This window comes from Haemaphysalis longicornis, unplaced genomic scaffold, assembly GCF_048455015.1.
Source record: "Haemaphysalis longicornis isolate Haplotype H1 unplaced genomic scaffold, Haemaphysalis longicornis Haplotype H1 scaffold_8, whole genome shotgun sequence".
NCBI classification, from domain to species: domain Eukaryota; kingdom Metazoa; phylum Arthropoda; class Arachnida; order Ixodida; family Ixodidae; genus Haemaphysalis; species Haemaphysalis longicornis.
In genome coordinates, this window is record NW_027526445.1 from 93,292,222 (window position 1) to 93,317,889 (window position 25,668).

The 25,668-nt window shown below is 48.8% G+C and overlaps 1 protein-coding gene across 1 annotated transcript in view; it reads left to right on the top strand.

The window, feature by feature from the left end:
- LOC144148684 (uncharacterized) overlaps window positions 1-23,495 on the top strand; it is a 41,719-nt gene extending 18,224 nt beyond the window's left edge. Inside the window, exons 6-11 of the mRNA XM_077680200.1 lie at window positions 4,747-4,835; window positions 6,900-7,224; window positions 8,854-8,919; window positions 11,040-11,122; window positions 15,681-15,873; window positions 22,658-23,495. Coding sequence (XP_077536326.1) covers window positions 4,747-4,835; window positions 6,900-7,224; window positions 8,854-8,919; window positions 11,040-11,122; window positions 15,681-15,873; window positions 22,658-22,801 — 900 coding nt within the window. The 3' untranslated portion in view covers window positions 22,802-23,495. The remainder of the gene's footprint in view (window positions 1-4,746; window positions 4,836-6,899; window positions 7,225-8,853; window positions 8,920-11,039; window positions 11,123-15,680; window positions 15,874-22,657) is intronic.
- The last annotated feature ends 2,173 nt before the right edge of the window (window positions 23,496-25,668 follow it).

Genomic DNA, 25,668 nt, shown 5'->3' on the forward strand with positions numbered 1-25,668 from the left:
CTCAAACGAAAACGTGCTGCTCTACGCGCCTCAACTACACGGATCATCAACGACATGAAGGCCACAATGGAGAGTACCCCGCTACCGATGGGTGAGCTGGCGGAACAGCTAAATATGCTCCAACTGAAAGAGACTTCTTTAAACGATATGGACAAAGAAATCGTGGGTCGCGTCCCCGGTGAGGAATTAGACGACGAGTTGACAGCCGTAGAACACTACCGTGATTCCATCGCATGCATGATTTTCCGCGCTGAAAGGCTTCTTGTAGACGCGTGCCCTTTAACGGCGGGTAATGCAATACAGGCTGCCAGCTCACATCCAGAACGAGTTCAAGTTCGATTGCCCAAACTTGAGATACAAACTTTTCACGGAGAATTTGCTCAGTGGCTTGCATTTTGGGACCAGTTTGAATCTACGATCCATAAAAACCCATCGCTAGCCAACGTTGACAAACTCAAGTATCTGCACAGTTATCTGAAGGGGAATGCGCAAGGCGTCATCAGGGGATTACCAACAACTAACGACAGCTACCCCATAGCCATCGAACTGCTGCAGCAACGATTTGGAGACAAGACCCTGATAATCAACGACCACATGAGAAAACTTCTAAACCTGCCAAAAGTAGCCTCCTGCGACGACTTGAGCGGCCTTCAGACGCTCCATGAACGTGTGCAGAGCCACGTCAGGTCGCTAAAGCATCTCGATGTTCACATTGATTCCTACGGAGTGATGTTAAAGGCTGCGCTATTGCAGAGTTTACCGTATGAGCTCGTGCTCAACTTTAACAAGTTAACGTTGACGGAAACATCAGCACGAGAATCGAGATGTGAAAGGCCCGATGAAGTATCGACGTTACTTGACCTGTTGGACCTAGAAGTAAGGAGTCGGGAGATTACTTCTGTTATGACTGGGTCTGCAATCGACACACCCCGAATGCAAGTGAAGGACAACACTGAAGGGTCTGCTTCGACATTAACCGTTAGGTTGTCCCACAACTGTTGCCTTTTCTGTGAATCGCGCGACCACATCACAGAGAACTGCCAGGCTCAACTTACACTAGACGAAAAGAAAGCCAAGTTGAAACAACACGGATGTTGCTTTCGCTGCGCTAGGCGTTTTCACCGCGCCAAGGAGTGCAGGAGTACGAGAAGGCTTTCATGTAAAAATTGCAATGGACGCCATATCACTTCCTTGTGTGACCCAGCGTGGAAAAGCCGACCGCCGGAAAGATTGCCGGCGTCCAGCTCGTCAACGGAATCAAAGACCTCCGACAGAATTGTTCTGCTTCAGACAGCACATGTCTGGATTACGGGCACTTCACGCAAACATCTGGTGAGACTCTTATTCGACGGAGGTAGCGAACGTAGTTTTATAACCGAAAGGCTGTCGAGGAAGCTACGATCCAATGTACTTGCAGAGGAGGAGATGACGATGTCCGCTTTTAGAAATTCGTCGTTTCAACGCAGGCGATACAAAAGAGTACAACTCACCCTCTACAGCCAGTACGACTTTCGCGAATTTGAAATCCAGGCACTTGAAGTACCTGAGATAAGCAAGGACCTGCCTTGGTTAACGGAACAGACGATTCTTCAGGAACTTGATGCCAAAGCGATGCCATTCGCCGACTTCTCCTTTGAAGCTCAGCCCGAACCAGGCATTAGCCTACTTATCGGAGCGGACTTTTACTGGAAACTTGTGACTGGGGACATTCGGCGCCTTAGTGAAAATCTCACCGCCGTGAAAAGTCTTCGGCTGGACGGTGCACGGAGGTGCGACATCCATCTCTCCAATCGTCGACTTCAAAGAAATTAGAAGCATGCACGTGGCAACTAAAGCGCCTGCAAATGAGCAGAAGAAAGCAATTTCGGACCTTGACCACCTAGGAGTTACGGCCGAGCGAGAACTTTCCGAAGAAAGTACAGAGAACTTCAAAGCTTTCAAGCATGACGAAGATATTGACAACTCAGGCGGGGAAAGCGCCTCTACATCAGAAAACGCAAACCTTTGTTGCGGTAGTGCTGAAATCGACTTTTGCAGATCAAACATCCCTCTCGCACGATTTACCGCTTGGAAGAAGACGTTAACTGATTGCTTCAAGAAACCGAAGCCTAAACGCGACAGTTATCTCAAGACAAAAGCATCACGAATATGTGAAGGGAATTGGATCCCATGGACGCACGAAATGCATGGTTGTTTTCTAAACAACTCCGGAAGCTTAAACTTCATAGCTGCGCAGGTTCCCTGGTGGGGAGGCTCTTGGAAAAGATTGATTCGGGCAATGAAAGTGTGAATGGACACGTTCGCTAATGCGAGGTGCTTGCATTTACCGCAGACTTTGAGACGGACAATTCATTCAGCGACTTCAGCGCCTTAATGCTACAGACGTAATTGCACAGCTTACTGCCATTTTTAGAACTTAGCCATGCGAATCCAACCAGATCCATAATATTTGGCCGGCCGGAGCCTGTTGGAAAATGTGATCTGGTTGAGAAGACGAAGACATCGAAGCCACCTCACAGGCAGCGAGGCTCGTTACACCATCTTCTTCCTCTACCGAATTACCCCCTCGAAGGTCGCATTAAACCACTGTCCTCTAACATACGTCTGCTTCCTGGTCTTCAACACTGATTAAGCAGGGGGTTGGGCCGGCGAACGTGCGCAAAAAAACCTCGTGGAGCGATGACGTCTTCGCGCCAGCCGGGACCGCAGCTTTACCGTAGCTTTTCCTTACCACACTCTGGCGGGACTCGTGTGGCCACCTTTAGGAAGTGCGAAACGACTGGTACAAGTACGGCTTTGGAAACGCGTCGCCAGGTGGCTCACTCTATCTCTGGCGACGAGGGGTGAATTTTTGACGGCGCAAAAAGAAGAAATAACGCCCCCAAAAAAAGCGAAAAGACCGAGAAGTGATAACGTTAGTAAACTTCTTAATTAGCGTCCCGCACGCCAGAACACACAAGCCGAGCGGAGGCCACCGAACGAGTTCAAAATTTTTTGAGCAAACGCTCGTCCCGCTGCGCCCTCCGCTACTTTTGGAGATTCACCGCAAAGCCGGTGGGCACTGGTACATTGTGCATATCTAATGACCGGGTGTTCATTGCTCTTTGTGGGGCTAACGATGACACCACGCAGAAAACTTGGCCGAGCCTCCAAGCATAACGACGCGTGAACTTAGCCGAACCGAGAACAGGGCTAGGTGGGGCGGGCAGCTTCGCTGTTTGCCCAGTATTCGCGCCACTAGAGCGAAGCTGCCCGAATTTTTCTTCCACAAGTTGTAAAATTCTACGCGACCGGAAATAGAAACACCGGAGATAAACCCCGTTGCTGCTTCAGACCCACGAACACATGCCCACACCCGTCACGAATTGAAAATCATGAGCCATTGCACTGTGCGAAGGTGGATGACCAGCGAAGCTGGGGTGGCGCATGATTTTAAACAATGGCACGAACTGTTGGCGGAAGTCGTGCTACGACTAGCCATTCCTCTGACGTCATTCAGTCTCGGCAGAAAGCCGCAGTTGCAGCAATAGCAGCAGCAGCCCCCGTAAAACCGGCCAAAGAATCAGAGAAAGCTTTGAAAGGGCCAACAACAAAGGCTAACGCGTAACACCGCTTGCATCGGAGCGGCAATTTTGCCATAAAAAGTACTCTTCCACTGGTAACACGTCCATCGTCGTCGTGGTCGTCTTCAACGTCGCCGTGTTGAGGCTCAATGTCAAGTGGCTGTTGTGCTTTGGGCTCGAACTGTTAGTTCTACAATGTCACAGCGACCCCTAGGTGCCCACTGCCATGCGTCAACGGTTGTGTATAGATCGCAGATTAGAATTATGGGGTTTGACACGCTGTGTTTACTCCAGCACTATGAGGCATGCCGTAGGGCATTGGTCCGGATTAGTTTTGACCACCTGGGGTTCTTTAACGTGCGGCGAAGTCTCGCCATAGGGTTGGTTGGTCGTAGGGTTTAATGCACCGACCCAACGCAGGCGCTGAGGCGCGCCGTAGTAGAGGGCTACGGATTAATTTTGACCACCTGGGGATCTTTAACGCGCGCCGAAATCTCATACACACGGGCGATTTTGCTTTTTTCGCCTCTATCAGAAAAGCGGCCGCCGCGGCCGGTAATCGAACCCGCGACCTCGTGCTCAGCAGCGCAACGCCTTGTCCACTAAGCCACTGCGGCGGGTCAATCTCTCGCCACAGGGGCGTTTTCGCTGGTCGCCTCTATATGAAAAGCGGCCACCATGGCTGGGATCAAACCCGCGTCCTTTAGTTTAGCAGCGCAACGCCTTTAGTTTTGACACTGGCGAAAAACCTTACCAGCGTTGTCCCGGAGCCGTTGGCAGTGTATTACAGCGAGAACAAGGCTCTCATCATAAGCGTGTCATCATAAGTAAGAGGGACGAAAAAAAAAAAAAAACACACAGCACGTTGTGTATATCTGAAATTTTTGCACGGTAGACATAGTTAATCTAACGAGTGTAATTACATATCGCGTGATTACTAAATAGTAAGAGCTCTACCAACCACCATAGCAGCCTCGCTGCTAAACTCCCTCACAGAGCGGAACGGCCTTCGTTTCTCAACACGGTCGTCAATGTACGGTTACATTTATTATTATTCTTTCTACTGTCAATCAACCTATGCGGACACTTTTCTCTCGCGGACTACCAGAGAGTGGCGCACGGGATTATCTCAATACTTGTGAGCAGAATTCGTTGAAATCTCTACTCTTGCTTCTTCTTTCAGCCTGAACACTTGCACGCCACCCTGGGCCACCAGATGGCAGCCGGTTACCACTTCATCATCGAAGGCAGTGTGACTGAGGGTGCTGACAAGTACGTCCACACGTCTTTTTAACGCGGAAGTGTTTTATTCCGGGCTCCACAAAGATTTACATGACGTCATATGCGTCACGGAAATGACGCCAGTACAACGAAGCAAGCGGCCTGAAAAGGGTCCTTCCCTGCACACAGCCTACTTGCGGGGAAGCAGCCTTTACGTTATACTTTGGGTTGTTCGTTTTCGGGTTTTGCATTATAGCAGGAAAGTGTTTTATGCCGGGATACACCAAGATTTCACTGACGTCATATCCGTCACGGAAATGATGCCAGTACACCTTTGCCGAAGCGACCCGCCAGCAGGACGTCGCTCGCCATGCACACCCACGAGGCAGACGCCGACCTGCAAATCATGCTCAGCTGCAGATTTCGCTGCACATTTCACTTTCGTGTTTAACCGATTCTTGTGACAGCGGAATCAACCAGTTTTTTCTTTTTCTGACTCGTAAACTACTCATGTTATTGAGTAATTTTCTGGGCCTTTATTCCCGCACTGTCGAACGGCAGCGGAGCGACGTTCCCCTCCGTGCGCGCAGTAATATGTCGTCCAAAGACGATAGTCTTCGGCGGCCCCTGCAACGTAAATGCCTCTCACTCACTCGCCCACCTACCACGCTGTTCGCCTCATCTCTCGGTCCTCGCAGGATAAACGAAATCAATGTCATTAAGTCTGAGCAGCTACAGGTGGGTAATCCAAATTTATTTCGTTCTTTGGGAAATTCAAAAAAAAAAAAACGGGTTTACGTAAGAGGTTTAATTGTGTGCGGCTATTTGGCTCACTAAAAAGACTGCTTTGTTTCTATAACGATATACCAATTCTGCCACAAATTTCAACCACATCATGAAGCTGTGAATGACGTGCGAAGCAGTGGCTACTTTCCAGTTACCTTTTTGGCGATTCCTGTATGAAGTGACATAATCCCGCTTGCGCGACTGTCGATCGCCAACATCAACCACCGCCAAGAAGCACGGCCGACACACCGTATACCGGGGCTTAAGTTACATTTGACCACGTCACTTGGCTGCTGACACGCAGTTAAAACATTTATAGCTACACAGGGTACTAAGACGATAATTGGAGCGCGCACCGCTCCTTGGTTCGCGTTCAAACTCCACACGTAGGTCGCATTTTGTGGTCTATTTTGTTTGACACCGGGAACAAGGATGGTACTTACCTGTTTATTCAGAAAAAAAAAATAAAACCGATTTTTGCCTATGGGAGAATGGCGGGCCGATTTGGACGTCCGAACCAGTGCAAGCCGACCTTGGAACGACGGGACAACCTGGGGTATGCAGAGCGAAACGGACGGTGCGGATTTGCGGTCCTTCCACGGCACCAAGGAGCCAAATGGGGTAGCAGACGGTCATAGGAGGTGAAAGCAGGTGAGGAAATAAATACAACGTTTATTGGCGGCAATGGACCGTGGGAATATTTTATGATTGGTATCAGTTGTTACGCAACTATTTGTGATCGTCGTAAACTAGGGACGGAGATTTTCTGATCGTCTGCTACCTCATTTTTCTCCCTACCGTGAATCCGCATCGTCCGTTTTGCCGCAGTGGCACCTTCGTTCCAAGATCAGCTTGCACTGGCTGGCACGTTCAAATCGGCCGCTTTTTTCCCATAGGCGAAAATCGGTTTTATTTGTTTTCAGAATAAACAGGTAAGTGCCGTCGTTTCTCATGGTGTCTAGACTACACTACAGAATGCAAATGCAGAATACAAATAGACTACAGAATGCGACCTTTGTGTGAAGTTTGAGCGCGAACCGAGCAGCGAACCGGTTCGCTCAGGAGAACTTTTTGAAGTGATCCAATTGTTGCCAACACCCTGCATGCTTCTTATGGTACATCACTGTAGAGTGAAAACTGAAAGTTCTTCAATGTTTCTTGCGTTTTTTTTTTTTCAGTAAAAGCATCTTTCGTGGCTGGAATAGGGCGCAGGGAGTTAGTAAAGGCTAGTTGTTTCGCGTTAAACCTGTTGTTGGCCTTCAAGGCCCCTTGAACCACGAACAAGTGAGAGGAGGTGAACTCTGATCGGTCGCGCCAATGTTCCCGCAGGGTGCAGATGAACATCCTGCGCGCGCACGACGTGCACGACGACGTGCTTCTGGGCGTCGTGGCCCAGTTCGCCGATCCGCGGCAGCTGGTGCGACGCACGAAGCAGGAGGGCGTCTGGCTGGAGGACCAGGTGGACCAGGACGTGCCCTTCGAGCCGGGCAAGCCGTTCGTCCTGGACGTGTCCGTGCAGGAGCAGGACTTCCAGATGAAGGTCGACGACAAGGTGCTTCCGCCGTACCACCACAAGGTCTTCTACGGCATCGGCCACAACCTGTGCCTCGAGAAGAACATCAAGTTCAAGAGCCTGCGCGTCTGCTCCATCAGCGTGAGTTTGTCGTCGGCTGTGTCGTCTGCTGTGGCGTGCAGAGTTGTACGCCAGTTGCGAAACTCCCCATAGGCCCAGTGCATCAAAAGCCGGTCCTCGACTGGTCCCCCTGCGCTGGGGCAAGTTGACTAACCTGTCATCTGTCGGCTGAAAGTTGAAGTAGCACTCATGTGCTTTAGAGGCTGCTGTCGCGAGACATCAGAGAAAAACACGCAGAAACATAAATAAATACAACGCAATTCGTCTAAAAAGCAAGCTTTATTTTATCTAGTAGTGTTAAGTAAATGTTAAGCAAAGTGGAGTTTTAGACCGCTAGATGGCGCGCCGGCACGCTTTTCCCTCAGCGTCAATGAAGCAGGGGCAAGAACCACCCGAATTCTGAAGCCCAGTTTCGCAACTGGTCTATATTGAAGAACTATGGCTGCATGTACCTTTTGCTGCATTCCAAATTGGCGGACAACTTGGTAGACAGCTTGCGAAGCAGTCTCACTAGACGTCTAAAGGAAAAATATTTGGAACGGCACAGCGGTCACGAGCGCAACATCAACGCAGACGACAACCTCGTAGCGGGCATGTTGAGTAACAAAAGCCACAGGTTTTTATTAATATTACCGTTATTATTACAAACATGACGCAATTTATAAAATAATGCCATCTTCACCACTAGGAAATTATACTAAATATTTCAATAAAACAATTAGTTTGCCACAACATCATTACACAACAAGGTGGCGCTGGCGTCTCTTAGTAGTTAGGGACGAAGGTAGCCTGCATCGTTGCTAACCAGAACAACGCAAAGCTCGTAAAATTTCACCCATTCCTATGAAAATGAGCCCCCTCTACCGCAAAGATAGAAGACTTGCAAGAATTAACTATATAAGGAGCACATACGGGATAAATCCAGATGCAGTATACACGGCTGCCGCCACCAACCCCCGCGGAATATTAGCGGCAAATTGTTCCTTTCCGCTGCCGAAGCGTTGAGCGGGGAGAGGCCTTCGTTCTTCAGTGTACACAATCATTCTGCTGATGATGATGATGGTGGCTGTTCTTTATCCGTAATTCACCATTGGAGCCAATGTCTCAGGCATGACGCACCAACACAAAGTTTGTGGATTTTTTGTACGCAATAATCAACATAAAGATGCATGCTGCGTGATTGTCGGAAAAAAAGTTCGAGGCAAAGTAGGGATGGAACACCTGCTTGCATAATTCCCTTGATCGCTGGCGACGGCGGTGCACCCATGCCCCCTAACATACTACGTATGAAACTCCTCAATAGTGATAACATCTGGTAGAAGATACCGTATGCTCCTTTCATAAGCTTTTATTTGACTTGACAACTTGCGGGTTCCAGGAAGGTGGTAATACATAAGATACACAAGTACCAAATATTTACGTTCCCTGTCTAAATATTGGGCGCTAAAAAATCTTACCATTTTATTTGGCATGTTATGCTCTTCAAAGGAGCATTCCTAACTACCGGTCTGATCATATCGACGAACTTTCAATTACCCGTTAGGAAAGTTAGTATCACAACTGCTACAGAGCGTTTGCCAATGATGGTTTGATTTTGCGGGTTCGGGCCCGTATAACCCGCACATGACTTCGCGCTGCGCTTTCTCGCAGCACCCCAAGCACTGGAACAATAAGCCACCCAACGTCAAGTCTTCCAACCTTCTGCTCTTCAAGGCTGTGAGTTTACTTCAGTGCCTCCGTTAGAACACAGACCGGCTGATGTTACTTGTGGCTTGAAAGCTTGTCATTAGCCTGTCGTTAACGGCCTGTCATCGTAATTAGCGGCTTGTCTCTGGCCTAACGATATTAGCAAAACATATCCTAGTTTCGTAACGAAGTCTACAAATCTATGATGCCTGAAATTTCAATGCAACGACCGGTTCCGCAAAAACAAATTTATAAGGAGGGCTGTGGCAGTGTACATACCATATTTTCGCGCGTATAACCCGCTTCTGCATGTAAGTCGCACCCCCACTTTCAGCCAGCCGGAAAAGAAAAAAATCATTGCCCGCACATTTGATGCAGGAAAGGCTGCACCAAAGCTACTTACCGTTAAGCAACACATCACATGCTATATAGACAGAAAAGGCGTATATTAAGCAAGTAGAATACACTGATGGCAAAGCGAAAGTCGCAATTCACTCAGTGTCACTCTCTCGCTAGAGCTGTCACTTGAGCCGCAGTCCCCACTGTTGTACACCAGGTCATCTTCGGTTCCATTCATTTTTTAAGTGCGAATGCACTTTATAAGCGACCCTGAATTCCGTTGACCGCAGTCCGTCCACATAGCAACAGCTGCGGGTGCGCGCGCTCCTCGTCTTCCTTGGCAACGGGGGGGGGGGAGATGGCACATACCCACGTGGGGGATTGGCCAGGGATCTCCTCGTCTTCCTTGGCAACGGGGGGAGATGGGCGCGCGCTGCCTGGCCGCTGACATGGCACATACCCACGTGGGGGTTGGCTGGGAATCGTGCGTGAGAAGGGCTAATGCACCCGCTTAAAGGAGTAGTGTGCATACCTCTTGACTAACCCACTACCATCAACGGTGGATTCGTCGACCTGGCCTTTGCGAGGAACTGTCAGATACGCGCCGTCATAGAACAACCTCTAACGGTTCATTTCAGCGACCATAAAGCACTGATCGTGGCGGTCGAGTACATCGATAACACCGGCAGGTGCTGATGTGTAAATAAATACTGTGGCACTTTACTGGCGCGTTTGTGTATGTGTGTGTGTGTGATTTCATTCCCTCGCGAACATACACTTTAATTCACCAAGATTTCCAGAGAGGGACTAACGGGGTGTGTGAATCCCCACTTGATCACGCGGGGTGTAAAATGCAACTAACGGGCGAATGCCAACACAGTTCAACATAACTCCCCCTCATAGAACCACCCGTGCATTCGCACTTCCCCATGCTCCCCTTCGGGGAAATGCGGGTGAATTTTTTTCTTCATGTTTTCGTCTTGTTGTTTCTTCCTTGTCCTTTGCCCTTGTGTATGCCATGGAAGGCTTAGTCACTGTTACTGCGTCGGAGCTTCACGGCCGAACTCGCATTGCCGTGAACCTGCCCTAAAGGAAGAAACCGGCGTTTGCCACTGAAATTTTCGCTTTTTTGGTGCGGGTTATACGCCCTAAAATACGGTATGCTACAGAAATTCGGGACCTTCCAGTGCAAATATGTTGCGATGGCACCGGCCCTGTTTGCTTGGTCTGTATTAAGTTACTAGAATATCTATATTCAGTTACTAGAATATATGTGGTATGACTACTTTGTCGCTTAAAAAAACGGCTTTGTTTCGCAGGTCGGTAAATTTAGTGGCAATAATTGTAGAGTAGTGTACTAAATATTTGCCGAATAATTTATTTATTTATTTATTTATTTATTTATTTATTTATTTACTCATTTATTCTGAAGCTAGCCAACAGATGTTAGGCTCAGCGATAGTTACAGCTCGTTTTATCAATAGGGAAAGCATCATGGGAAATCTCATGCGGGACCTCTTTGCCCTACGATGTCCCTGCGTCAGATGTTTTCGGCATCTTCAAAAGATCCTTTTGTCACTTGGAAGGATTCCTTTCTAGAGAAAGAATTGCGCGTTTTTTTTTTTCTAAGCAAAACTGCAGGGACAGATAAGCGGAAAGCACTTGAACGCAGAAAATTTCCAATTGACACGTGATGTCAGTGCGAGAAATGCAACCGTACAACCCGCGAAGGCATATCTGCATGCTAGTTGGTAGTAAGCGAAGAAGCTGATGGTACACGTGTCGCCTGCTGTTTTGCCTGGCTCTTGCAGGATGCGCCGGCCGCGGCGCCTATCGTAGCCGAGCCGAACACGTGCTTCTACGTGCAGATGATGCCACAGCCCCACGCTCCCGAGTGAGTTACTGCCGAGTATACCATGGTGTATACTCGGTGTATGGTGTATGTATGTACATGGTGTATACCATCGTCTTAGTAGAAATTAGGAAGAAGAAATGGACGTGGGCAGGACATGTAATGCGAAGGCAAGATAACCGCTGGTCATTAAGGGTAACAGAGTGGATCCCTAGAGAAGGCAAGCGTTGCAGGGGGCGGCAGAAAGTTAGATGGGCAGATGAGATCAAGAAGTTTGCGGGGATAAATTGGTCACAGTTGGCACAGGACCGATGCAATTGGAGAATAATGGGAGAGGCCTTTGCCCTGCAGTGGGCGTAGATAGGCTGGTGATGATGATGATAATACCATGGTGGGGTATGACGTGGTATGGGGGTATGGCGCCATGTGGTATGGCACGGTGTGGAACTGTGTACATGATATATGGCATGTCATGGTATGGTATATAGTCCGATATGGTTTGGCACGGTTCCGTATGTTATAGAATGATACATATGGGATGATAGTATATATGCATTGATATATGATATAATATTTTATGGTATGGAATTGTATGGAATGGCACTGCGTGGTAAAGAAACAAGAGGTATCTGCATGATCCGCTGCCCAAGAGCTTTCCGCAATGTTTCAACTGTTTCAAGGCCCTTGCCTGGAAACGCGTAAGGTTTGAAGGTGGCGAAGGTGTACGGAACCTTCACGACCATTTAAGTCTGATTCCAGCCGATTTGCTTCTTCTTCTTCGCGGCCGCAAGGACCTTTACTCCGTCATTGTTGCTATAAGTGTGAGCTACTTCCATTTTTGGGAAGTGATAATCATTGGACATCACCTTGGAGAGGCGTATGTCCTTCTCGTTTCGAGCAAGTGTTGCCACGGTTACGGTGAACGCCGCAGTCTTAGCCAATCTCCCCAAGATGGTATTCTTGGCTTCAAAAACGTGGGCCGGAAACGCAGGGCGGTCGCCCCGAGGCACGCACACACGGGCGCTAGGCCTTTGTTTCTGTTAATCGCCACGCGGTCGCCGCGAAGCCCGCGCGGGCTCAGCAGTTTATTGGTATGTTTATCTGCGGACACGAAAAATTACAATTTGCTAAAGAGCTTCGCTGTTGAAAACGTCTATTACGAATATAGCCGAGTGAGTTTCCAAAGTCTAGTTCTTTCGAATTAGGCAAACTTGTATTTTGTCTTCGCTGCCCTTTTAACAGGTGCGTAGGTGTCGCAGTTCGCTTTCTGGCGGACAGCCGAAAAACACTTAGGCAGTGGCTATTTTGCAAGCAGCCGGCAAATTAGCCTTGGAGAAAAGTTGGCGGCAGTTCCTTCTCATTGGCTGGCCTAGGCCACGTTAATATTCGGGAGGCACATTTTCGCCGGTGCTATTTTGCCGGCAGCCGGCCAATTAGCCCGGGAGAAAAGTTGCCGACAGTTCCCCGGCAATGCTGCCCCTGCGCGCCAATGCTGCCGCAACTGGAGGTGTCATCTTCGAAGATGAGTGGAGGTGCCATCTTCGACATCTTCGGTTGCGGCAGCATTGGAGCTAAGGGGCGGCATTGCCGGAGAACTGCCGCCAACTTTTCTTCTGCAGCCAGCAAAATAACACCCGCGAAAACGTGCCGGCAGAATAATCACGTGGTCTGGGCCAGCCAATGGGAGGGAACTGCCGGCAACTTTTCTCCCAGGCTAATCTGCCGGCGGCCGGCAAAATAGCCACTGCCAAAACTACTGCAGCATGCGCTCTCGGTGCTCTTGCCCCGAGATCCTATACGCTACTCCGTGCAAATCTTCCGCCCCTAAACGTGCAGCTTGATTAATGTAACCGAACAGAACGTAAATGTATGCTCGCTGTACCAAAAAAATTAAAAAAACACTCGTTATTTAAGGGTTTCACCACGAAGGAAAGGGTTAAAATATTTCCTCCATGACTGCGAATTACCCCCAAAAAGATGTGGTTGATGCTTCTTTCCCAGGAATCGGTAAAACAGGAAAGTAGGAAAGTGAAATTTGCCTTCACAGGAGCATTTAAATGCTTATTGTGCATCCATATGAACTTGCACATCGCTATTTATATTACGTCGGTATGGCGCCGTTAGGGGCATCGACGTTTGACACTGTATTGCACGCGCGGGAGCATTGCGTTAATTCGACTGAAATCACAGCCCCTTGAAAACCGTGCGAACGAAACCGAACCGAAACCGAAAGCAGTAAGCTGCGGTGGGGGCCGCAATTCACCCGCGTCCCGCGTATACGGAGACGCTTTAAAGGAGTACTGACACGAAATTTTCATGTTACGTTTTTTTCGCTGCTATGCGTGCCTACCAGCCCACTAATCATAGAATGACAGATTAGACGGTCGAGCGCAGCGTAAACATTCATTTACGGCGTCGTTTATTCGTGCCAGTTTCGGTTTCGACAAAAAAACGCCAAGCGGCCGCCATGACAGGATGTATCACATGGCGTCACCATTCTTGCCGTATCGCTGCCTCTCTGGAAGCGCGAGCGAGCGAGCGCACGCGCGCGCCCAGACCGGCCGAGGTCTTCGCCGTCCCCACAGGCCCGGGCAGCATGACGTCAGTCCCAAAACCATGACGTGTACACACGCCCGAGCAGCGCGCGCCAACCACAGCCAGCGCGTCGGCTTCGTCACGGGAGCCCCGACGTAGGCAGTTTGGGGCAAGTAGCAGATGATGTCATGTCGGCCCGCTCTGGGCTTTCTCGTGCGGGCGAAGATTAAAATGAATTTTAAAAATGTTCCGCTGAACGGTTGCTGTTGAAACTTGCTGGGAGATATCTCCTGATAAAAAGGAAGCGTTTTACATAGTTATCTCAGCTTTGAAATTTCGTGTCAGTACTCCTTTAAGGCCAAAGACGCTGGCATCGAGCCGCCAACTGTCAGCGCCCATTAGCGTCATGATGAACTACCTCGCTTCGCCGCTCCTAAACAGCAGCACCATCTCGATGAAGAAAGTAGTGGAAAATATATAAGGCGCGTTCGTAGGCCCGCTTGCGCTCTAATTTATAGCGCAGTGTGCGTAGCGCTGTGTACATCCCGTTGCGGCTGAAGAATGCGTGGCTCGAATCGAAACGTGGCTCGAGCCACGTCGATGGAACTTTTTCTGGCGATGTGATTTCCGTGACGAATATGAAGCCGGTAAGATGTTAAAATATGAGATGTTGTGATGTTTCATCATCACAATTAGAAATATCAACAGGTATCCCTCAGGGCTCGGTCCTCGGTCCGGTGCTATTTTCCCTGTACGTTAACGACCTTTCTACGTATTTGATATCATCCAAGGTTATAATGTATGCGGACGATACCGCAATTGTAGTGAGTGGTAAATCAGCTGAACATGTGGTAAGTGTGATAAATCATGAGTTGTTGCGATTGTCAAATTGGCTTAACGGTCATAAATTAACTCTAAACAGTTCGAAAACGAAGTATATGCTTTGCCGTTCCCCGCATAGACAGTTTGATGGAGACTCCATGAAAATATATTTTAATAGTTGTTTGCTGGAGCAAGTTGATTCCATCAAATATCTAGGCGTGACTCTGGACTGCTTTATGAACTGGAAAGGGCATATAGAAATGATCTCCTCTAAACTTGCATCGTCCTGTTTCGTCCTTTTAAGAAGTAGAACGTACTTCAGTATCTCAATTATGAAGGTTATTTACTACTCATTCTCATTGTTTCATTGTCACTTGACGTATTGTTGCGAATCTTGGGCATTCACATATCAAACGTATTTAGATCCCATCGTGCGCCTTCAAAAACGAGCATTACGTAGTATGACATTTTCTACCTCTTGTGTTCGCAGCCGTCCGTTATTCTCTAAGCTTCAAATACTTCCATTCTTGCTTGTCCGTGAAATGAAGGTCTGTATAGTTGTCAACAAAATTATTATCCATTGCCATCCTTTTTCAATAAATTTGTTTGTGTTACCTACAAGGAACACTAGGAATGCGAGTAACGTGAATTTTAACTTGCCTGTAACCCGAAATACCTATGGTCAACGGCTACTACAATATTACGGAGCAAAAGTTTAGCTACAGAAATAAAAACAGCTAATAACTTTGTATTTACGCTAAAAAGGTACTACCTATCCAACATCGCATGAACCCCGGTTCCTTCTGTTATGTTCAATTTTTTGTTATTATTTGGTTTTCCTGCAGTGTTTTGTAATCGGTATCTTTTCACTCACCTGTTTGTTTGCTGCTGTATTGTGTATTTATGTAATGGGCCTAAACTAGCTTCGGCTATTGGCCCAACAGTTTGTGTTATGTATTTTGTACAACTTGTTGGTGAATAAAGAAAAAAAAATGCTGGTGTACCCGGGAAAAAACTTTTCGTGTTAAAATATCAATTCCCGCTCGCCTTTTAGCCTCTTCCCCCATAGTCTCCCATCGAGCCAAGCTCGAAAGTACTGCAAAAGCTTTTTTTTAGCTGTACCTTAGAGCGCAGTCTCAGCTCCCAAAATCAGTGTATAGTGCAGGCGGACGCTTTCCTTTTGCGCGCGTATGTGTGTGCGCGCTAACGCGACGTCGGCCGGCGATTCGTGGCGGCGGCGCAGGTTCAAAGTGGTCGTGGCCAAGGGTCCCGAGGAGACGGCCGAGGCGGCGCTGATCATTGACGCGCAGGTTCAGAAGGGGTTGGTCTTCGTGTACGACGGCACCGACAAGAACAAGGGCGCTGGACAACAACTGAAGGTGAAGGTGAACCGGCTCTTCGCCTGCCGCATCGACGTTCTCGCCGACGCCTTCAAGGTACGCACTCGAGGGACACAGGGAGAGAAAGAGAAGAGATGGTTGGGTGGCTGAAACGCGCAGCTTTCTCCCGCATCCTGAGTCAAAATCCAAACGGCTTCCGCCGTGTCGCGATGGCGAAATAGGATAGGCGTCGGCTTCAAGTTGCGAGGCTTCGATTCCGACCATGGGAAGCGTTTTTTTTTCTTAAAGCGCCTTCGCTTATCACCATCATCATTTTGGGAAACCCGTTGAGTAAAGTTAGTATTACAGTCGAGTATTACAGCTAACCCCTTGTGCTGTGGTTTAGATTTTTTTTTTTTTTTTTGGGGGGGGGGGGGGGTTATGCTGTGCCTTTTAAGATATCTGCTATGATTTTTATGCCTGTGTTTATTTTATTTTGTTTGTTCTTGTGCAAGTGTGTTTTGTGATTTTATTTTATCCTTCTGAGCGACCGACATATTACGTAGACGTTAAAATTGTGCTTTGGCCGATGTACGAAGCGAAATGTGTATGAACTAAGCTGTCGGGTTGGGCGTATGGGGTCTTCAAGCTGCGTTGTTTGCAGCTTTTTTCCCAAGCGTCCTCTCTCTACTGTACCGCAGCGAGAGAGAAATAAAGTTTCAATTCAATTCAAAGTTGGCTTTGGTGCAGCGCGTTATGTAACGACATCGACCGCCATTGGTGACACATAGAAAGCTTCGCTTCAAACAAAGTTGGGGTCATTGAAAATGCTGTTTTTGCTGTTTTATCCCGATAAAAACACCCACTTTATCCCCAAGTTTAAACAAATAATTGAAATAATAACGAAAACACTCAACGCGCTAGCCACATTCCGGCAATTTTTGTATGACGTCACAGAATCTTGTTTCTGCGATTGGCTGCCGCCGATTTAAGCCACCGCGAAGAAGTATGACGGGGCGATCGATTGTAGCGGAGGCTTTTGTTTCCTTTGGTCATATTACTTAAATGTTAACGTTGCACGTCGATAACAAGTGTTTAGTGCCGCTTTATAACACGTCATCACTGCACACATTGCGTCACCACAGCGCCAAATTTGAAAGTTGTTCAATTTTTCGTGTTTCTTGTTTTTGTTAAACGAACGACTTTCATCGCTGCAACTGAGCGGAATGAGCTACTGAAGTCTAGTTCTTCCAAAAAATTACGCCCATCTTCCCGCGAGGGAACTCTGATGTGATGCGACGCATCAGGACGGACGCATCATTCCAGGACTGACGCTGATATTGGATTGCGTCAGTCCACTCGCTGAAGAGACTGTCGCTTCCATCACGTCTTCATCGGAAGATCTTGCACGGAGGTATCGTCAAGCAAAGTCACGTCAAGTGCGAGAGCGAGCGCTGGACTGATCCGGCGCCGTGCGCTCCCTCGCTTATATTCCCGCTTTTGAAAGGAGAGTAGCGGGGGGGAGAGTCGCGCGCATGCGCACACATGCGCGCACCCAGAGCAGCGAAGCGCACACGCGCAGCCGTTATGATAATGAGACAGAGTGAGATTGTTGCACACAGCTGTCGGAGAGAACTGAGGAGAGTTGCGCATGTGCAGTGAGCGTGCGGACAACGCCGCGACGACAACGGAGGGACATACCCGAGAGCAAGGGATGCGTCGCATCTAATATAGAAAAGTTGCATTTCGTCTCCATGGCCCCTTTAATGGGTGTTTCCTGCGACCAGGAGCCCATGTGCTGTCCGGGCTGCCGCAGCATCTGGTCGTAGCTCCTGGACGGTCCTCAGGTCGACAGCTGGACAGCAGTGCCTCCCACTGCTCAGGGGAGGGGGAGAGGGGAGAGGGGGTGGTAGTTCTGGTTTTTTTGCGCAGTCGAGTGTTACGTGCTTCAGGATTCCATGTTCCTGGATTCCATGTTCCTGTGCTAACTGCGCAGCGGCGGAGATGAGGGAAGCTTGGAAATTCCACAATGCCGTTCTCACAGCATTCTGAACTGCAATTTTGCGGAGAATAGCTATTCGACGCGGATTTGGGTGGGAAAAAAGATGGAGATCTGTCTAGGCGTATGTTGGGGGTGAAACCGATGGGCTTGGCGCCAAAGACAACAGGCAACAGTGGCGACAGGTACAAAAAAAGCCGACGAAAGGAAGAAGATGAAGACGGAAAAAAAAACTGGCCCATAGCGCATAGGACAAAGCGATGAAGATAAGAAGAGCCTATACAGAACGTGGAAAAGGGATGATGATAAGAGGTCGGAGGTCTAGAGCAGGGAGGAAGAGGGCGGTCGTTGCAATTCCGCTCCTCGTCGGATGCCCGGCCCGAGGGACGGGAACACTGCGGCAGTAGACCGGACTGCGAGAGTACAAGGCCCACGCCACTGACACTCGGCAAGTACAGCCTGCGATAATGGAGCAACGGCCCATTCCCCATCTCTGCACGCCAGGTGCGGCTGCAGCACCGTCGCTGCCGCCGGCTGCTGACGCTCCACCGCCGTTACGCTGCCTGCTCTCGGTCGCCGCTGCCGTCACCCGCCAAGTCTGTGGCCTTCTACAAGAGACTGCGAGACTGTCGTTTTTAACCCCTTCTTAAATTTTGTGCTGCATAAACCGTTCGGCGCATTTCTGCCATGGTCCGTCTCACTCGAAGGTCTCGCGACACCACCGAAGGTCCGCAGATCCTTCCAATGACATCAGTGTTCTTGGCTTTTGGTTAAAGTTGTGTGACCACTGGGGAAGGTCTATTCGATTGTACTGTCTGACTTCTTGGTTGGCGAGTATAGGTAGGGAAACCGGAAAGTCTTACTTACACACGTGGTGACAGAATGATGCCGATGGCACTGAATAGAAAACAAGGAAGGGTGCCAAATCGGGACATTACAAGGCTCAACTGAAACACGGATAAGAAAAAGGAAGGGAATAGCGCGAGTCAGTGTTAAATAGGGAACGTCAATATTCTTAGGCAACTTTCCTGGAGCCCGAAGGTCTGCCCTCGTGTTTTGTTTGCTAGCCTACGGCAATTTTGATGGTGCATTGTTCAAAAAATTGTTCAGAAACCACAAAGGGAACACAAATAACATTTGGATAATCCTACGTGATCATAATTATAATCGAGAAGTCCCACGTCTTGCTATGGCCTCCAAGGGACTAACCCAAAAGTCGAAGACGTCGATCAGACCCGCCACTCCGTCACGGCTGCAGCATGCGAGAAGACTCTGTTGTGCCCTAGACGCCCTGAAGCAATTGTGAACAAAAAATACAGCTGTGCATAGAAGTCTGAAGCTGGCTGCTTAGCCCGGAGAGGCAGATGTCGCATGGGGCCGGAGCAGCGTTTTTTGACCAGACGTGCTCCGGGGATGTGCCTTAACCTTTCGTCGACTTGTAGAAATTTGAGCCTATGACGAATATTGACCAGCTTCAATCCCTTTCCAAGTATGCCATAACAGATCGCTTATTGAAAAGTTACGAAATGGATAACGAATTCAAAGTAGTCCAGGGCATTTCAAATCTAGCAGGCTTCCTTGATTCCGCAAATAATAAACAGCGAGTATCACGTCCGTGTTAAAACAAACGCTTGGACAGTTTGACGTCGGTGAGATTTATTGATTGTTCGCCTAAAGTCAGCGGTTTACATTCGAAAAGCCGGCACGCGGCCTGTACAACTTCGGTGCGCAAATATCCACGTGGTGAGGCGTCCGAAGGCAAGGTTAGACTGTTCTCACTGCCGCGAAATCTCGCTATCCAGGCAGAGGTTTGACCTACCCTCCCTAGGTGCTTATAATTGGTACTGTCAATTACAGGCGCGAAAGCGCAAGTGCTGCGTTCGCCATTGGCTGTAAAATGGAAAACAATAATTGCATGAAGCTGTCACCGTCATGTCTGCAACGAACTCCAAAGTCCCAAATACCTTACTATGAAGGCATTGGACGGCCAATCCACAGACTCTTCGTCCACGCTAACCGCGGCCGATAAACGCGTGTCACGGAAAACGTACCAGCTTTGGCCGTGTGGTGATCAAGTGTCAAGTAACCTGTGTGGTTCTGACCTTGCGATGATCGCTCATTTTCGTTCCTCAAGGAAGCTTGAGGTATGGTTGATAAGGCTCCTTGCGATTGGATTGAGGCGCTTCGGGTTGCCGCAAGTTATTCACTGAGGGGCTGCCGCCCATGCTGTTCTTTCCAGTGCGCGTTGCTTGTTTGTGGTTTGAGGGAAGAGGAAAGGAAGTGCACTGGGGATATTTATGAGGCTCAGCCTAGAACTCATCTGCATACGACCCAGTGCGGAGGGTGGATAGAGCGGAGTGTTAAGGGTATCGGCCAACCCACGTATGCCCGAATGTGAAGGCTTAGCAACGACACAGTAAGCCTCAAGAAGAGACACGGCTCTTGGGCTTCAGTAGCTTGAATTCAAACCTCCATTAACAAAACCTTACACACGCTGGCTTCTTTAGCTTGGCTGCAGGCACTTGCAAACGGAGCTTCCAAAGCAGCCACGCCGGTCAGCCGGGAAAGCGCAGCGGCGGAGATGAGGGAAGCTTGGAAATTCAACGACAGTGCCGTTCTCACAGCATTTTGGACTGCAGTTTATCCCGGGTGCAGCGACCATTATTGGCCCCAAAACAGCCGAATTCAATAGCGGCGCAAACGGCAGACACAAATGGAGATTAGTCTGTGAATCCAAACTCGCGGTCGAAAGCCTGAAGGAAGTTTCAGAAGAGATGCTTCCCAGAAACGAGAGCTGGAGCTTTCAGCATGATATGGCCAATGGCGAGCTCCGAGGTCGGCCCCAATATATAGGGGTCCTGTCCCTTGAGTTCTCTCCGAGGCGTGCATCAAAGGGAGCGAAGCATATATATTGGCTGAATTCAGTACGCCCACCGGAGGAGTGGATTGACTTGGCTAAAGGGAATCTGCATGGTATGACTATGTCGGGAATTGCAATGGCAGTGCTCGCAACGGAGCCATATGTTCTGAAACTGCGGCTAAAGGCACTACTAACATATTATGGCTGTTTTCCGCACTCGCGGAATATTCCCAGCGGCCAGCCACAATGCAGTGATTTCTTAGGATTTTCGAACTTGAAGGTGCACTACTGTGTTCTGCGACCACCTACGCCATTCGTTCCATTGTTCGGACCTCCGACTGTTACATCGCTTTTCCAGAGTGTGCGGCTATCTGAAACACGTATTTAAACCCTTGTGGCATAGTCACTACTACACCCTGGCCAGTATACAGACATGTGCGCGCTATCTGAGGACCAGGCGGACATGTCTCATATAGTACGGGTTTTTTTTTTTCAGACGACCCGTCATCATCATCATCATCATCACCCTCCTATCTACGCCCACTGCAGGGCAAAGGCCTCTCCCATGGGTCTCCAATTATCCCGGTGCTGTGCTAACTGCGACCCAATTAATCCCCGCAAGCTTCTTGGTCTCATCGACCTATCTTTCTGCCGCCCCATGCCACGCTTGAATTCTCTAGGGATCCACTCTGTTACCCTTAATGACCAGTGATTCGGACGACCGAACAAGGTCGCAAAATTACTAACGATTCGCAGTATGAGATCGCGCTGCTCAGCTCTGACCCAACGTCCAACTCTTGGCCGTCCAATTGGCTGAAAACGCCGCCAGGGCCGAAGGACTGCTTTCCGCCGGTTACGGACGAAGACTAATACTCCTTATAAACAACTGGACAAAAACAGTACTCTCTCTCTCTCTCTCTCTCTCTCTCTCTCTCTCTCTCTCTCTCTCTCTCTCTCTCTCTCTCTCTCTCTCTCTCTAAGAAATGACACGGAGTTCTAACTTTCTGTTTCTGTGCCTCGCTCTCTGGATTCTGCTTTCTGCGCCCCATCTGTTAGTTGCTTTCGGAAAGTTCCTCCATCTAGATACGGTAGTTTTCTGACGTTTCAGCCTCGCACCCCGGCCACACGTAAGAGCACGGGCCTAGCCTGAATGACACCTCGCACCGCACAGTAGGCAACGCTGAGCTGGTCAAAACTAGACGTGCGCTTTTTGTTCTACCCACTATAATGCATTTCTTCTTTGCAAGTCTACACTCAGCAGAGTGGACAGCTATAGTTCTGCCTCAAATGGGCTCCAGGGTTACATTTTGGTGGCAAATGTTAGCATGCGGGAACTTTCTACCGATGCTATGAGCTCGCTTGTCTATGCAAGCCTTTTGTTCATAGTCGCTGTGGGAGAAATGTTGTATGCTCCCGGTTGTACAATATCTGATTTAAAAAAAAATGTCCAGGCAGCTACTATTCGCCCCTCCCCTCCCCCCAAAAAAAGAAATGGGCAATAAAAGAAAAAAAAACGTTGCGCAGTTCATCCAGGTACCTTTCGTGTAGAGAAGACCTTAATCTCACGCACTTTGCATAGCTACAGCCGTTCTGGCGTTTTTTTCCTGTCCGCTTCCCCTGTTCGCATAGTCCAACTGGCACATCAGAGAACCCTCTAACTTACGTCTCGACGCAAGTTGAATAAGGGTTCACTGATGGGCCATTTAATACATGCTCCAAGTAAAACCGCAGAAAAGAAAGTGGCTTTTGCCGGGGACGTGCTGTCATGTTTTACCCCAGCGCGGTAGAATCAGCATCAAATTACTTGTCCCAATGAAATATAACATCGCAATAAACGACCAAAGGGTACTAAATAAAGTAATTAAATTAAATTAAATTAAATTAAATTAAATGTTGCCTTAAATTTTTTTTCGAGATATCCTGTTAAAGTACCTGCATGCTACAATCGAGGCGCGTTAAAATCGTGCCAATGCGGTACTGCGTGGTGAGCTGTGTGTGCGTTTGTTTACGGCTTAAACTCTCCTTGGTCCTACTTTATACAGGTCTGGATTAACACCCTGTCGCAAGAATCGGGCACGGACTGCTACGACGTGGCGGGCCGGTTCCCGATGTCCGAAGCCACCAGCGTGAACGTCACCGGAGCCGTCAAGGAGGTCTCAGTCGTCAAGGCCCCCCAGGAAGACTAACGCTCCTCTGCACGTCCCGGCACCCGACGGTTTTGACCGAACCGTGCGACATCAGTCGTTTCACGGTCTTGCGGGATGGCACCGATTGGTTACCTTCCAAAAATTCTGTGACGGCCCGTCGATGCCCATGGTCGTCCAACGAACTGCCTCCTACTCGGGTGTGCGTCTTTCAAGATTAGTGCGACACAACATGGGTGCCGAAGAGGGTGTTCCCTGTCTTGTTGGACACTAGGGGCAAACAAAGGCTGCTCTGCGGAAGAGAGCACCGAAATTTTGATACTTTAAGGCAGGAAAAATTGGCAGATAAATTCCGCCTTGCGCATTCTGGCTGCAAACTGTATCTGTCTGCTTCTATCAGTTTCCCGTCTGCCGGGATTCCTGTGGTGTGCGGTGATTTTGTTCAAAATTCGGCGCGAGAAACTTTAGCCGCTTGTGGCCGGATATAAAACGCTTTTATACCGTGCTAACAGCGTTCTAAAGCGTATTGGTGTATCGCATTAGCAATTTAATACCGCCTTAGAAGTCAAACCGCGATTGCGCATGCGTAAGGGGAGCACGGGGGTAGGTTTGTGGGGACTTCGGGGCCGCTTAAGCTGCTTGTTTTAGCCAGATTGCACAGCACAACTTCGCCAGCACTTTCCGGACATACGTGACTCCTCGCCGTCTGGACAAAATTTAGCAATATCATTCATAATAGAAACACGATGAAAACCGAGGTCGAGAACGTTCCTTCAAAAAAGATAACGCGTTATGTATTGCTAGATTTGCGACCAGAATGGATTATTTTGATGAGAAGACAGACAGTACGAATTTGTTTGGTGTGTTACAAGGTTCTTTTGTGCCGAACTCCCGAAACTGATGGCGCAGCTAAGGTGCACATAGACTTGGGACACCCTTTGCCAGTAAAGGCAGGCAGTATTGCTGAAATTTCCCCCTTTTAATCATAAACTTACACCAAGAAGCTGAACAATTTCAACTACAGCATTCCCGATAGCCCCATTCGAAGCTCTGGTTTCCGAAAAATATTCCCCAAATCCCCTTCGCAATATTTTTTTTTCTCCGAAATTTGCCCTCATCACACCCCCTGTTACCCGCCCTGAGAAAAGGCATTTAACCTTCTATACGACGATGTCGTAACTGAGGTAAACCTCGGAAATTTGATATCCCAAGCAAGCAGTTCGTGTAGCCATGAACTAAAAATAAAAGGCTCAATATTCATTACCCATTGCCATGACTTTGTACAAAATCAGGAGTCGTTTTCCCATTTTTTTCTGGCGACTGCAGCGGTAAACGGGACGGAGGCGGCGTTCATGCTGATGGGTGTTCACAAAAGTCTCAAAATGGCGTTTGTGGGCTATGATTCTTATCCGCCAATTAGAACAGGAATTTGTAATCGTCCGTCGGACTCTGCCCAATCCTTCGCCCTTAAAATTCAGGAAGCGCTTCGAACGCCGCTACACCATCGGGCTTCCTTCCATGCTTCGGGGACTCTAACCTTCCGAAAGTTATGCGGCCTAATTTAGCTGTGACTACAGTCAAGCATAAGACGAAATCTGGCTTTTTGAATACGTGCACTCCACTACACGATTTTTGGTCCCCTGCTTTCATCCTACACAGACAACGTTTCACCGTCGCATAGTGGCGCTGTCAGACCACTCGATAATCGACGTTTCATTTGAACTACGGGCATGCAGAAAACATGCAGAACACGGCGCCTTACGATAAAGGAACTCGAGAAATGTTAACGTAGATCTTGAGCATTGACATAATTTTTTTCGTAAAAAGCTACTCTAGCAAACTGCACTAGTGCCTGGGACCACCAATGAGAAACATAGCTGTTTAGGCCGACTGAGATCCGTCGGGCGTAGATGGAAAACCCCGGGCGCACGTGAGCGCGTGCCTCGCGCCGCCCTCACGGCATCGCCCAGGCTTGAGCGTGGGCTTACGCCACATGAAGAGCTCCCGCCTTCGTCGTCATGTAGCGACGGCGCGCCACGGGCCCGCTGCGCCGAAGACGATGCCGACGAATCTATCTAGCCACCTTTTCACAATCCACTCGTGGAGGCGGCCACCGGACCAGCTGACGAATAAGAAGTGGTCCACCGAGGCGAGGACACGCTACGAGAGGATCGGCCCTACGCGGCTGTGCCGTCGGAAGACGACGACGAAAGAGACGACGACGATTGGTGCTAAATAAAGCACTAAACATGATTTAATGGCCCTTGCTTTACAGTGCCGTCCAAAACGACTTTGGAGTGCTGGGGTCCGGCTGATCCCTCTCTCCTGGGATCCGCTGTTAGTGTGGGGAGAAGCCAGGTCGACCCCCAGCACTGCTGTTCCTCCAAACTTAGTTCAAATTGCGCCATTTTTTTTCTCTTTCCTTGAGGTTAACCCCATGCCGTTCTGGCATTGACCCTGTAATGCCAAACATTATCTTTGACGTTAATACGCTAATATCCCCCAGTACTTGAAACAGTAGGCTAGGTCCCCAGCTAGAATGACGAAGCAAAAACTGGGAGGCATATCTGCTGCGGCTATAAAATTACGCAACGCCGCTTTGTGACTACGGTAACTATAGTTTTTCCTGTTCTCCTAGCCGTGAGGGAAAGAGCAAAAACATTTATTGGCAGCGTTACAGAACCATTTTGAGGCAGCGAGAATGGTGCTAAGTGTAATGACTTACGAAGGCATCGTGAATGTTAAAAGGAATAATCACCTAAGCGGGCTTGAAGGCGTGTGAGATGAGCGCTGACTACATGCAAGGCAGAATTTGTTTTGTTTGGAAAGTTTGCCTATTTTGTCCTCTTTGCGGCTTCACCGACCCCATAACCCTTCCGCGCTGCTTGAAGGTCTTTCGAAACGCATAA